The following is a 15,580-nucleotide window of genomic DNA, read 5'->3' as shown; positions in this document are numbered from 1 at the left end:
TTCCCTTATTTCTCCGTTATGCTTCTGTCTGGCAGACCTGTCCAGTGGTGAGAGTGGTATGTTGAAGTCTCCCACTATTAGTGTGTGGGGCTTAGTTTGAAGTCTTATTTTGTTGGATATTAGGTTAGCTACACCGAGGTCCATCTGATTGGAAAATTTTTTCTCAACACTTTACTCTGAGGTAATGTCTGTTAGTGAGGTCGAGGTGTATTTCTTCTGTTTTTGTATCTAGTTTGTTAGTCTGTGTCCTTTTATAGGTGAATTGAGACCATTTATATTAATGGATATTAATGACCAGTGATTGCTAGTTCCTGTTATTTTTGTATTTGTTGTTGGTGATGGCATTGTGTGTTCAATTCCCTTCTTTGATGTTTGATGCTGTAAACTCATCTATTGCATGTGTCCTTGTGGATGTAGCTAATTTCCTTGGGTTGTGTTTTCCTTCTAGCACTTTTTATAGGGCTGGGTTTGTGGATAGGTATTGTTTTTATCATGGAATATCTTGTTTTCTCTATCTATGGTTATTGAAAGCTTTGCTGGAAAAAGTAGTCTGGCATCCCTGATCCCTTAGTGTCTGCATAACATCTGACCAGGACCTTCTGGCTTTCTTGCTTTCATTGTTAGCATTGAGAAGTCAGGTGTAAGTCTGATGGGTCTGCCTTTATTTGTTACCTGGCCTTTCTCCTTTGCAGCTCTTAATTCTTTATTCTGTATGCTTATTGTTTTGATTATTATGTGGAGAGGATTTTTTTTTTTTTTGGTTCATTCTATTTGGTGTTCTGTAAGCTTCTTGTACTTTGATAGGCATGTCCTTTAGGTTGGGAAAGTTTTCTTCCTATGATTTTTTTTTTTTTTTTGGTTTTTCGAGACAGGGTTTCTCTGTGGCTTTGGAGGCTGTCCTGGAACTCGCTTGGTAGTCCAGGCTGGTCTCGAACTCACAGAGATCCGCCTGCCTCTGCCTCCCGAGTGCTGGGATTAAAGGCGTGCGCCACCAACGCCTGGCTTCTTCTATGATTTTATTGAATATATTTTCTGTGCCTTTGAGTTGGACTTATTTTTCTTCTCTCCCTATTATTTTTAGTTTTGGTGTTTTCATTTTGTCCCAGATTTCCAACATGTTTTGTGTTAAAGATTTGTTGAATTTAAATTTTTCTTTGTCCGCTGAATCTGTTGTATCTTCAGTGCCTGAAATTCTTTCTTCCATCTCTTGTATTCTGTTGTTTATGCTTACATTTGTGTTTCCTGATTATTCACCCAGATTTTCCATTTCCAGAATTCCCTCAATTTGTGTTTTCTTTATTGCCTCTATTTCAGATTTTAAGCTTGAATCATTTTCTTCTTTTGTTTGATTGCTTTTTCTTGGTTTTCTTTAAGTGATTTGTCAATTTCTTCCAATTTTTTGTTCATCTTTTCCTCCATTTCTTAAGGGAATTTTTCCTCTTTTTGGGCTTTAACCATCCTCATAAAGTTATTTTAGGTCATTTTCTTCTATTTCACCTGTGTTGGAATGTTCAGGTCATACTGTTGTAGCAGCACTAGTTTCTAGTGATGCTGTGTTGCTCTTTATATTGTTGAGTGTGTTCTTACCTTTTTGTCTATGCATCTATTCCTCTAATCCGTATAGTTGGAACTTGTGCTTGGGGGGGGGCGGTCTCTCTTTCTCCAATTGGTATAGTTGAAGGCTGTGACTCCGTTGACTGAGCAAGCAGAGCAGAGCCTCTGTTGAACACTCCTAGTGGCCCTAGGCTCAGGTGGTCGTCCTTAAGGTGCCGATGGGGCTACATCCCCTATGGATGCTCCTCCTTTTGGAGGCGGGGTCCATAGCTTTGGTGATTGCTCCTTTTGGTGTGGGTGGGTCTGAGGGTCCAGTGGTTGCTATAGCAGTGGGATTTCTCCTACAGAGAAATGGCAGTGGATGTTGGCTGGGACACAGGTGCCCTTTCCCAAAGGACCTCCTTGCTATAGTTTCTGGAAGCCACAGTTGGAAACTGTTGCTGTTGCCTTACCCAGTGGTTGTTCCCTGCTCCCAGGCCTGAGGCTGGGGCCTCCTTCTGATGTTGCTTCTGGGCTGGGGTTGGGGCTTCCCACTGATGCTGCTCTGAGTCTGAGGATCAGGCTGTTTTGATTTTCATTGCCATGCCAATTGTGCTGTCTCTGCTTTTTAAAAAATAGATTTAAATTTGGGAAGTTGGTGCTGTACTAATAAGATTATGTTCATGAACATAATAACAGAAACCAGGCATGGTGGTACACACCTTTAACCCCAGTAGGGGGTGGTGGGGCTAGACAGAAGCAGGTCTGAGTTCAATCAAGGCTAGCTAGCCTGGTGTAGCCTGGTGTACATAGAGACTCCAGGACAGCCAGGGCTACATAGAGATTCCCTATCTCAAAACACCAAAATGAAACAAACAAGCAAAACTCAGCCCACAAAACACACAGTAACAAGAATAATAAATAACTGAAAAACTGTAAGTGCATGTCTTACATCAGACTTGCTGGGGGTTTTGTTGTTGATTTTTGGTTTTTTGAGAATGTGTTTCTTGGTGTAGCAGACTTGGATGTCCTAGAACTCTGAAGATCAGACTGGCCTTGAACTCACAGAGATCTGCCTGCCTCTGCCTCCTGAGTGCTGGGATAAAAGCCTGTGCTACCACCTCCTAGTTGCTGAATGCTTTTTAATAGGTTGTATGTAATTCTCCAGCACCTTTTTAGGGTAAGAACTTAATGATTATTTTGTCTTTATAGAGTAGTAGTGTGATGATTGACGATATTAAGAATTAATCTTGCAGTTAATACTTCAAAATTTGAGTCTGGTTTTGTCTAAACTTGGTGCCTGTGTTCTTTATCATGACAGTATTTGGCCCTCACTAAACCTATCTTTAATTTCATTCTGTAAGTTTCAGCAGAATTGGCATATTTTAGATCTTGCAACTATGCCAGTTATGTTTTATATAGAGAATGGTCTACAATAGCTGTATTTTTTTAAATGAGTGAGTTTTTTGAATATATAGTACCAGGACTAAAGGAGTAAAACAGTAAGTAAACTGACTGAATGTTCTGCCTGGGACCCTCTTGTTCAACAGGTCTTGCTGTTGTGTAGCTCAGGCTTCTCTGGTAGTTTCTGCTGGATAATATATCTGATCTAACAGTCTTACTATTTTTTTGCTGCATACTGTTTTTTTTTTACTCCCACTTACTATATTCTTAATAAATTCACCAATTCAAAAACAAAAGAACGGATATCATAGATAATTTTCTGTAAAAACCAGATTTATATATTGAAAATCATTTCTCTCTTCATGCTTTTCAGTCTGTGTGTGAACAGCCTTGGGATCTTCCTAGAATACATATTAGAAAGACCTGAGGTTCTGCATTTCTACCAGGTTCCAGGGTTATGTTGGTGATGTGGGTCTTTGAACTGTTACTTAGTTAACAGCGTCGGTATTAAATGTTGTGGTTAAAGTAGAATTTATAATAGGTCAAATTCAACCCTACTTTCTTGTTTATTTTTCCAGAAATTAAACTGTAAGGAAATAATTGAAAATCTGGCAAAAATTCTTAAGAGGCATCCAGGTAAAATTTCACATCTTTATGACAAAAAATACTTTTTATTATTATAAGACATATTTAATTTTCTTAAGTTTTTGTTTCCTCACCCTCAGGTTTAAGAAACATTCTGCCTATAACTACTGCCAAAGTGCCTATCGTAAAATTTGAACATAGACGAAGTGGACTAGAAGGTGATATCAGTCTGTATAACACATTGGTAAGATTTTTCTTTGTAGGCTATAGTTGTACTTTTATTTTTACATTTTGAATATATTTTTGATATTAAAATATAAGTATATTCCTTTCTCTTTTCCCTTTCCTCCCACCCTTCCCATGCTCCCCTGGATTCTTTCTACAAATTGAAAGTTTCATTAGTTACTGTGTATGTATATGTTTGTACATATATATTATATATGTGTGTATATTTCTAAATATATCAATACAAACTGCTCAGTTCATATGAAGAATTCCCTGAGCTGGGCCTGGTGGTACACACCTTTAATCCTGGAGGCAGGTGGATCTCTGAGTTTGAGGCCAGCCTGGTTTACAGAATGAGTTCTAGGACAGTAAGGGCTACATGAAGAAACCCTGTCTTGAAAAACAAAACAAACAAAAAGAACTCCCTGTTCAGATCCCAAGCCCATTTTTGATTGGATTGTTTGGTGTTTTTTGTTTGTATGTTTTTTTACTGTATTTTGAATTATTTATATATTCTGAATATTAATCCTTTGTCATATTTACAAATGGCAAAGATTGTCTACCATTCTGTGGGCTTTCTCTTCTTCACTTGATTGTCTCCCCCTCCCCCATCTTGTTTTTTGATTTCTCAAGACAGGTTTTCTCTGGGTAACAGTTCTGGCTAACCTATAACTAGCTTTGTACACCAGGCTGTCTTGAACTTGCTGAGATCCCCCTGACTCTGCCTCCCAAGTGCGCCACCTCCTCCGGGCCATTTGATTATTTCTTAGCTGTATAGAAGCTTTTTAGTTTTATGAGGTTTTCGATCTTAGATGCAATTCCTAGATGGGTGTAGTCCTACTTCAGAAAGTCCTCTCCTACACCTATACACTATAAGGTACTGCCTATGTTTTCCTCTAGTAGTTGCAATGTTTCAGGATTCAGATTTAGGTCTTTGATCAGTTTGGAGTTAACTTACTTTTGTGCAAGGTGATAGATACTGGTATAATTTTATTCATTTGCATACAGACTTCTAGCTTCCCAGAACCATTTTTGTGAAGATGCTGTCTTTTCTCCAATGTTATGTTTTTTGGCATCTTTGTCAAGTATTAGATAGCTGTAGTTAGACATACTCATATTTGGGTCTTTAGTATTGCCCCATTGGCCTACATGTCTTCATATGTGCCAGTTTCTTATTGTTTTTATTATTATGACTGTGTAATAATCCATATACATTATAATAATGTGATCTTAAGGTCTGAAAATGTAATCCCTTCAGTATGACTCCTTTTGTTCAGGACTTTTTTTTTGACTTAGTGTTTCCATATGAATTTTAGAAAAGTTTTTTTTTTCTGTTTCTGTGAAGTACGAGGTGGAAATTTTTATTGGGTTGTATTGAATCTGTTAAAGATTTTTGGCAGAAAGTTATTTTTATAATATTGATTCTACTAGTCCATGAACATGATAGGTCTAGTATTTTGTCTCTTCATTGATTTAAAGGTTACATTGTAAAAATCTTTCTCCTCCTTGTTTAGATTTTTTCTTATATACATTATTTTCTTTGAGACTGTTGTGAATGGGAATGTCTTAGTATGTTTGTTATTGGTTTGTACTTTTAATTTGAAAAGTTGACAGATTTCCCTGGCAGGGAAGATATCATTATCACATAGGTGTTTATCCGGAATATGCTGAATGATTCCTGTAAATGTGCAAAACTTGATAGTATAATTTGTGATAGTGGGAACGCTACATTCCCACTTTTCCTTCTTAACTTAAAAAAAAAGTTGATAGGCTGGAGAGATGGCTTAGAGGTTAAAAGCAATGACTGCTCTTCCAGAGGTCCTGAATTCAATTTCCAGCAATCACATGGTAGTTCACAACCTTCTATAATGAGATCTGGTATCCATCTTGTAATCTCTGTACTATTTGCAGTGTATTGTATTTTTACATGATTTATAAGTTTATTAGTACATATTAAATGGCTTCAAATATCTAATTTTTTTCAGGCTCAACACAACACAAGAATGCTAGCTACTTATGCAGCTATTGATCCTAGAGTACAGTACTTGGGATATACAATGAAAGTGTTTGCCAAGGTACTTATGGAGAAATTAAAGCATCTGTTTTGCTATAATACATGTGATAGCCAGAATGAAACATACTGATGTTAGACTTGTGAAAATATTGTCTCAATTTTATTTATATAGATTTTTTTCTTACTATTTTATTTTTCATTCTCTTCTTAGATAGGGTCTTGCTCTATTTCTTGAACCCAGTTGATCTTCCTATTTTAATCTCTTGAGTTGTACCTGAACTTTTGTTATATATTAATTTAATTTATTTATTATTATTTTTTAATTTATTTTTGTTACAAGATCTCATTATGTAGCCTCTGCTGGCCTGGAACTTGCTATGTAGACTAAACTGGCCTCGAATTCACAGAGCTCCTTCTGCCTCTGCCTCCTTAGGGCTAGGATTAAAGGTGTGTACTAGTGTGTCTGATTGGTCCCTGCGCTTTAAAAAAAAAGATAGTTGGAGCTGGAGAGATGGCTCAGTTGTTAAAAGCACTGACTGCTGTTCCAGAAGACTCAGATTCAATTGCCAGTAACCACATGGTGGCTCAAACCATCTGTAATGAGATCTCATGCCCTCTTCTGGCCTGCAGAGATACATGCAGGCAGAACACTGTATACATAATAAATAAACCTTTAAAAAAGAAAAGATAGCTGATCTATAATATATGCTCCCAGGGTTTTCCTGTCTGCCCTTCAGTGCTGCTCTCACAAGCCCATGTAGCCCCTCTGAACTTTTATGTAGAAATCAGGGGTTTGAGCCCAGGCCCTCTTGATTTTCACAGATATTACTCTATTTCACTAAGTCATTTTCTTGACCCTCATTTTAAAAAATATTTAGTTTAATTACTCTTCTTTAAGTGAATATATACTACTACTACTACTTTGTATGGATAGCTCCAGTACCTTTATACTAAACTTTACTGATAAACTAATTTTTTTGATTGCTTTCCTATTGTAACTATTCCAATTTTAAAATTAAATTTCATAGTTATTTTATCCTTGTTTGTTTGTTTTGAGGCAGGGTTTCTCTATGACTTTGGAGGCTGTCCTGGAACTAGCTCTTGTAGACCAGGCTGGTCTCGAACTCACAAAGATCCGCCTGTCTTTGCCTCCCTAGTGCTGGGATTAAAGGCGTGTGCCCCCAACTCCCTGCCATTTTTATAAATTTTTAAAGATAATTTTCGAAACAGAAGTACTAGATCATTAACTTTGATTTGCTATTCTTGTTTTGATAGTGCCTGTTTTTCAAGTGTGTGCATTAAACTGATTCTTTTAAAGTTGCTAGGTATGGTAATGAATACGTTTAGTCCCGGTACTTGGGAGGCAGAGGCAGGTAGATCTCTGAGTTTGAGACCAGCCTGGTCTACAGAACAAGGTCCAGGACAGCCAGGACTTTACCTTACTTCAATAAATAAATAAAATAAAATAGAATGGCATATCAGTGTAGTCAATGGTTTGTGGAATGAGCATATTAATTTTTATTTGTAATCATTGTATTTTCTAGCGCTGTGACATTGGAGATGCATCTCGGGGAAGTTTATCTTCATATGCGTATATCCTTATGGTGCTGTACTTTCTGCAGCAAAGAAAACCACCAGTTATCCCAGTCCTACAAGAGGTTAGTGTTCAAGAAAACTGTAAAGCCCAGAGCACAGTGACTGATGCCTGTAGTTCCAAGTCTTGGAATGCCAAAGAAATATGATTATTATGAGTTCAAGGACAGCCTGGGATACATAGTATGTTTCAGGACACCCTAAGCAAATGAGTGATAACATATCTAAAAAAAGAACTCTTATGGGTATTTTTAAGCAAATTTGGATTTAAACAGGAGAGCTTGCCGAGTTCATGACATCATAGGGCATTTTTCTATCATGAATGTTCAGAGTTTCCTGTTAAAATTAATGCTATAATTAAATAGTGAACCTTTTGGGAAAATTTATTATAGGAACATATTGACTATTAGAGGAATGAGAGGTAATTGGAACTGTTGAGTATCTTTTATAATTCAAAATGTTGTAGCCTTGTAATATTTGCAGATGAGCCCAGTGGTGGTGGTGCAAGCAAGCCTTTAATCCCAGCACTCAGGAGGCAGAGGCAGGCCAGCCTCGTCTACAAAGTGGGTTCCTGGACAGCCAGGGCTACACAGAGAAATCCTGTCCTCCCTCCCACCCCCCTCAAAAAAAAAAGAAGAAATAAGGAAAATTTCCTTATTTCTTCTAAAGTCATGTTAACTAAGCATAAGAATGCACTTTGAAAGAAGGAGGTTATTATGTTCATAGTCACAAAGAATTGGTGACTCAGTATCAACTTCTAAAGCAAGTTTATACTCTCTGAAATAGGTGTAAAATAATTCTTAATGTTCCATTTGTTTTTCCCAATTTTGGGAACAGAGTGAATTTGTGGGCATTAGAGAAGATCCAGTTCTATTTTCTTAGAGATAGGAGAAAATACCAGAAGCATTTGGAAAACCACATATTCTTCTGCTTTGTTTTTGTTTTTTGAGACAGTTTTTCTCTGTAATAGTCATGACTATTTTGGAAATTGCTTTGTAGAGCAAGCTGGCCTCGAATTCACAGAGACCTCCTTTCCTCTTCCTCCCCTGTGCTGTGACTAACGGTGTGTGCTACCATGCCAGGCTGGAAAACCACATATTCTGTTTTCACATACACTATAATGAAGGCAAGGTTGTAATTATTTCACTAGACCCAAGATAAATAATAAATGGGTGTTCATTGGGGAACAATTACACAGAAAAAAGACAAAGAACCCTGGGAGTGTTTCACTGCCCTTCCTACCAGATCGGCTGATCTACCAGAAAGGAAGCACCAAGGAAAGCCACACTTCAAGCTTCCCTCTTTCTGCTTCCTTCTGACTGAGGCCACACCCAAGGGGTTGTGGCCACCGCTGCAAGTTCACTGTAATGTGATGCCAAAGAAGGAAATGACAAAATACCAAACTATGTGATATAAATACCTGATAGCCAGTCCAGAATTTTCAAGTAGACTCATAAATGATATGGTTTTAGCAGTACCTCTTCCTCTTTTTACAATCAGTACCAGGGAAGTAATTTTAAATATTTTCCCCCCAGGGAAAAAATCCTAACTAAGTGCTATTTTCTTGGTTATATACCTTTACATTTGTCTTTGTTGTGCTGTGCACAGTATAGTATTGAGATATATTTCCAGTCAGAACAGTCTGTATTTTTTGTTAATTTTAAGATCATAGCAAAATTTGAGGACTATGTAGAAATATATCCCTTATCTGGGCAGGCACTCCTTCATTATCAACTTAATACATTGTTAAAATTTATAAATTTTCGCCGGGTGTTGGTGGCACACGCCTTTAATCCCAGCACTCGGGAGGCAGAGGCAGGCGGATCTCTGTGAGTTCGAGGCCAGCCTGGTCTACAAAGTGAGTTCCAGGACAGCCTCCAAAGCTACAGAGAAACCCTGTCTCGAAAAACCAAAATATATATATATATATAAATAAATTTTCAGTGACATATCATAGTCATACCAAATCCATAGTTTACATTATTGGTTCGTGCTTGGTGTTGTATATTATGTAGATTTGGATAAATACCTAATTATGCGCACATTTTTATTATACGATATTTTTTTTCTGAACTTGTAAGTTTTTGCTTTGTGTAGTCATCCTCCATCCTGCCAACTCTTTGAAATCACTGTTTTTTTTGTTGTTGTTTGTTTTTTTTAGACATGATTTCTCTGTGTATCTTTGGCTGTCCTGGGACTCACTCTGTAGACCAGGATGGCTTTGAACTTAGAGAGATCCGCCTGCCTCTGCCTCCTAAATGCTGAGATTAAAGACATCTACTATCAAGATCTTTTTAGTATCTCCATAATTCTGTCTTTGTGTAAAATATCAAATACTATCTACCCTTTTTTTTTTTTTGGCTCCTTTTTTTACTCATTGCATGAGTCAGCCTCACATTAATACAGTGAACTAGGACAGTTAACCTATAATAAATGCTATATTTGGCTTATGATTATAGACAGTATAGTTTAAGATTAGTTGCTCCCCCCCTTAGCATATTATGTTTCCTGTATGTGGTGGAGCAGGTGGCATAGAGACACTGAAACTGGTGTTTCACAATCTACTTGTAGGACCTGTCCTCAATAACCTAATAATTTCCCATAAAAACCTAATAAGATCTTCATTGCATCATCTTGATGACCAAGCCTTTAACATATTGTCCCAGTTTCTTTTTTTTTTTTTTTTGGTTTTTCGAGACAGGGTTTCTCTGTGGCTTTGGAGGCTGTCCTGGAACTAGCTCTTGTAGACCAGGCTGGCCTCGAACTCACAGAGATCCGACTGCCTCTGCCTCCCGAGTGCTGGGATTAAAGGCGTGCGCCACCAACGCCCGGCTATTGTCCCAGTTTCATTTCTGTACTATGATAAAATATTCTGACAAAAAAGTAGCTTAGGGGTGGAAAAGGTTTATTTGGCTTAAACAGTTTCAGCTTTGGTCCATAATTTCAGGGAAGTCACAACAGCAGGAGTTTGAGATAGTTGATCACGCCACATCTACAGTCAAGAGCAGTGAAAAATGAATACATCCATGCTTACTGCATGCTTTCTGGTTAATATTTCCTGTTAGATATAGTCTCTTCTTTCCCAACACCTAGGTAATGCTGCTGTCCATAACGCGTGGGTCCTTCTATATGAGTTAACAAAACAGACAGCCCTCCACAGACATGTGGACAGGCAAACTTGATCTAGGCAGTCCTTCATTCATGCTCTCTATCAGAGGTGATTCTAAGTTATAGCAAGTTGACACTTTACTAGAGAGATGGCACAGCACTAAGAGCATTGGCTGCTCTTGAAGAGAACACAGATACAGTTTCCAGCACCCACATGGCAGCTCACAACCATCTGCAATTCCTGTTCCAGGGTATCTGATGTCTTCTTTTGACCTGAACTCCAAAGTGGCTGTACCATTTTATATTCCCACCAGAAATGAGGGAAAGCTCCTCTTCCTCCATATCCTTACCAGAATTTGTGTTACGTCTGTGTTCTGTACTTTGGCCATTTTATTAGATGTGCTGTGGTATTTTCCTATTACTTACATTGGAGAGTATCTTTCCATACACTTATCTGTCATCTTTAGGTCTGTAGTGTGGTATATGTTAAAGTTTGATCAATACCTACCTACCTACCTACCTACCTACCTACCTACCTACCTACGTACCTACCTTTCCTTTCCTCTCTCTCTCTCTCTCTCTCTCTCTCTCTCTCTCTCTCTCTCTCTCTCTCTCTCTCTCTCTCTCTCTCTCCCCCTTCCTCCCTCCCTCCCTCCCTCCCTCCTTCCCCCCTCTCTAGACAGGGTTTCTCTGTGGCTTTGGAGGCTGTCCTGGAACTAGCCATTGTAGACCAGGCTGGTCTCAAACTCTGCCTATGCCTCCTGAGTGCTGGGATTAAAGGTGTGTGCCACCACCTCCTGGCTTATCAATACTTTTCTAATGTTTATGTGTGAGTATATACCAGGTGGGTGCAAGTTTCCCAGTGTGTGCTTTGAACCAAATTTTGATCCTTTGTGAGAGCAGCAAGTGATTTTTAACAAGTGTACCATTTCTCTAGTCATGGTCTTTGGCAAAATTTTTAAAGTGGCATATGTCACAAGTGGACAGCACAAGAAGACTGAATTCATGGAGGAGGCAAGCATGAGGGCCAGGCAAGGACTGGAAAGAAAAGTACAAATGGCTCCAAGGAGAAGCAGAGGAAGATATTTCGTGACTATGCAGAGTACCACACATACAGTGCCACTGCCCGGCTTAGCATTGCCAAAGGGAAAAGAGGCCTGTAGATTTTGGTAGACTTTTTTTCAAGTTATAATAGTTTCCTACCCTCTAGTTTATGGAAGTTTTTTTTAATCGTTATGGTTTTAATTTTGTTTAAAATTTATAAAGATTTTATATGTAGTCCTTGGTTAGCTTAGAACTTGATGTATACACCTGACTGGTCTTGGTGAGCCTCCTGCTTCTACTTGCAGAGTGCCAGGATTGTTGTTTTTTTCCCACCATGCCTATAGCTATTTTTTGTCTTTTGGGAATACAGTTTTTCTTTGTCGCTCAAGTTTCTTTTAAACTCTGAGTTCATCTGATTCTTCTTGAACTTAGAAGTAGTTGTGTGCTACCGTGTCTGGTTTTACTTTCATTTTCATGAATAAGTGTTGAGTTTTGTCTAATGCTTTTTCTGAGTCTATTGATAATAGTAATATGATTTTTCTTCTTTTGCTTGCTGATGTGATAGATTAGTTTGATTTTTTTTAATGTGTTGAACCATTCTTGAATACTTGGGATATGTATTTTGATACATTGTTGGATTGTTTTTTGAAATGTTATTAGGTATTGATTTAGTTTCTTTAACTGATAAGCACCTATCCAGATTGTTTTGTTTTTCCTTGTGTGCATTTTGGCAAAATTATCTATAAAGAAATTGGTCTAGTTGGATGTACTGCTCATTCTTGTACCTGAAGCATTTTGGGAGGCTGAGGTAGGAAGGTTTGTATTATATCAATGCCAGCCTGGACTACAGAGTGAAATCCTATCTCAAAAGAAAAACAAACTTAAAGGTTAGGGATTTAGATAGAGTGCTTGCCTAATATAGATGAAGCCCAGTGTTTGATTCCATGGTACCATATTCACCACATGTGGTGTATGCTTGTAAGCCCAAAACCTGGGGAAATGAGGTAGAAGTATCAGAGGTTGAATGCCCTTGTGGGCTATGTACTGAGTTTGAGAGCAGCTTGGACTACCATGAAACTAAGCAAGCAAGAAAGAAAAGAAAAGGAAAGAAAGGACTAGTTTATATAGGTTATTGAATTTGGGAATAGAGGGTTCATAATACTGCCTTTTATTATTAATGGAGTCTATAGTTGGGTTTGTTTATTTTTATGTTAATTTATGCTCCCAGTTTTATCACTCATTGATGGTGATGATTGTAATTTTTTTTTATTTTGTTGTTTTGTTTAACCAAATGTTGCCAGTTAATTTTAAGGTTCAAGTTCTTGGCCTTCGGCCTCATTCCCTTCCCTTCAGTCATGGAACTTTGCCACCTCGAAGCTGGGGAGTAGGTTAATGGGCCACAGAGGATGAGCATCCAGCTTCTTATTTTATCACTACCATTACAGAAAAATATTTTATTTACCTGTCTTATCTGGAGCCACATTGGGAAATTCAGAATTGTTTTTCTTATTCCAGAAGACGCTGTCTCCATGGGCCCATTGTTGTCCATGTCAACTTTCTTCCCTCTCATCTAAACCCAATCCATGATCTTTTTCTGAGAAAGTTTTGAATCTACATGTTCTGTATCCCCCCATGAGTTATTTGAATATTAATTTTCTCTCCTCCTCCCTTTTTTTGGGGGGGGCCTGCTTTTTTTTAGACAGGGTTTGCTCTTCATAGCTCTCCTGGAATCTCACAGTATACCAAGCTCGCCTTGAACTCACAAAGATCTGTCTACTTTTGCCTCCTAAGTGTTGGTACAAAAGGTGTGCACCACTATGCCCAGCTCTCACTATAGAATTTTTAAAATTTGCCATTAAATAATTAGGCCTGCCAAAATTAATTTTATCACTTTCTATGTTTCTCTAATTATTTAGGTTTTGAATTTGGGGAGCTTTTTGTGTTATTCAAATATTACTTATACTTTGTTCTTTTGACAGCATGTTGATTAACATGATTGGGCAACAGTGTTTTCTCTGTATCTTGATTAATTATCATTGAGGTAGCATGGGCTAATTTATGTGGGTGCGTTATGTGGGCTCAGAGTTAAACTCCTATTTCTGATAGTATGGGCTTCAGCAAGTTACATAACCTCCATGATTATGAGTTCACTGTCAAAAGTGTAACACCATTGGCAGATGTGAGGCAGGATGATTTCAAGTTCAGGTTACTAGCAAGATCCTGTCTTAACAGACAAAACCAAACAAAATGTAATGATAATATGTTTCCAGTGTTGTCTTGGAAAGCAGAGACACTGAAGTAGTACACGTCTATAATTAGCAGGAGAAGGCTCTCAAGTTTAAGACTAGGAAATAACATTTCTAAACTAGACAACCTGGCTACATAGTAACACCTTTCTTCAAAAGTCAGGAAACAAAAGCAAACTGGGCATGCATTCAGTCTTTAATTGCAGTCCTCAAGAAGGCAGAGGCATTCCTTCTGGTTTTTGAGATTACAATATAATCGCATCATCTGCCTCTTCCCTTTTCTCCCTCCAAACCATGCCACATGCCCTTCTTGTTCCCTTTTAGAACATGGCCTCTCATGCTTCATGAATTTTCTGTCATTCTTATGCATAGTTCATGCTGATCTCTGTGTCACTTCATTTTTAGTATATGTACTGTTGACAGAGACTACCCCTTATTTGGTTAACAGACTATAATTGAAAATCACAGGCAATCAGTGGGCCCAGTATAATGAGTTCTTGTTGTGGGTCAAGACTGATAACTTCAGACCGATACGTACATTTTTGCTTCTGGTCATATGGTTTCTGTTGTCTGGTGTTATTTATTTACTGGGCATTGGCATGGATCTTTTTTTTTAATGTTAAGTATATATTTAATAACATTACTTATCGCTAGGCGGCGGTGGTGTATGCCTTTAATCCCAGCACTCGGGAGGCAGAGGCAGGAGGATCTCTTGTGAGTTCAAGACAAGCCAGCCTCCAAAGCCACAGAGAAACCATCTTGAACTCCCCCCCAAAAAAACCCCAAAACCAACCAAACAAACAAACAAAAAACAGTACTCATCTCTGACTTCATTTGCAATTAAATCTAATTTTAAACAGCTGGTTATTAGGGTTTATTCTAAGTTTTGTTTTGTGGTACTATGTATTTATTCCATAGCCTTATTCATGCTAAGGAAGTGCTTTACCCATGAGCTGTATCTCAAATTCCCTTATAATGTTTATAAATTTATAATTTTTATGTTATATTACAGATTATATCTTATGACAATCTTGTTAATTGTTCAGACTGGCCTGATATTTGGTATTATTCCGCCACTACTTCTTGAGTAGTTGGGGTTTCACGTATAACATCACACTATGTTTTGGCTCTTGGAGTAGTGTTTTGCTGGGTATTGAACCTCTAGGCAAGGCCTTCCACCAAACTGTGTTCCTAACCCTTGGAGGTTTGTTTTTTGTTGTTGTTAAAAGGAACTTTCTTAAGCAGTTTTTTTTTTTCTGTTCCAGTGAATCGTAAGTTCAAGAAAATTCTTTACATAAATACTAACAGTAAAAGAGATTTAGGAGTTTTGTTCTTAGTTGATTACATGAAAATTTATGCTTTCTTAAACTATATCAACTGGAAAATTAAATTTAATCAAAGAACCTTGAGGACATTATGCCAATTGAGGTAAGCCAGTTACTAAAGACACATAGTATTTGATTCCAGTTAGGTACTTAGAATAATCAAATTCATAGATACACAAAGTAGAATGGTAGATGGTAGTTGCCAGCAACTGAGAGAGGGATGCATGGAAAATAACAGTTGAACAGAGTTTTACAAGAAAAAGAAAGAAGTGTAAATGGCTGATGGTAGCTCAGCACTGTGAACGTACTTTATGCCAACAAACCAAATATTTAAGATAGTAAGTTTTGCCTTAATACAACTTTAAAAGAAAAGTATAGTTTTTGTGTAGGAGTAGATCGTAAATATTATAGCAATAAAGTAGACATGGGAATGTTCAAGTTTCTTAAGCAAATATGCTTTATTTATTTATTTTGGTACTTGGGATTGAATTTGGGTCTCCTAC

General features: G+C 37.7%; 1 protein-coding gene across 8 annotated transcripts in view; it reads left to right on the top strand.

Moving 5' to 3' along the window:
• Positions 1-15,580, top strand: part of Tut4 (terminal uridylyl transferase 4) — a 116,067-nt gene that overhangs the window by 77,635 nt on the left and 22,852 nt on the right. For all 8 annotated transcript variants that reach the window (XM_040756991.1, XM_040756990.1, XM_040756989.1 and 5 more), the window contains 4 exons: positions 3,516-3,573; positions 3,663-3,766; positions 5,733-5,822; positions 7,306-7,419. In XM_040756991.1, the coding sequence (XP_040612925.1) occupies positions 3,516-3,573; positions 3,663-3,766; positions 5,733-5,822; positions 7,306-7,419 (366 nt within the window). The remainder of the gene's footprint in view (positions 1-3,515; positions 3,574-3,662; positions 3,767-5,732; positions 5,823-7,305; positions 7,420-15,580) is intronic.

This window comes from Mesocricetus auratus, unplaced genomic scaffold, assembly GCF_017639785.1.
Source record: "Mesocricetus auratus isolate SY011 unplaced genomic scaffold, BCM_Maur_2.0 Super-Scaffold_100014, whole genome shotgun sequence".
In the NCBI taxonomy this organism is placed as follows: domain Eukaryota; kingdom Metazoa; phylum Chordata; class Mammalia; order Rodentia; family Cricetidae; genus Mesocricetus; species Mesocricetus auratus.
This window is presented reverse-complemented; position numbering and strand designations above follow the sequence as displayed.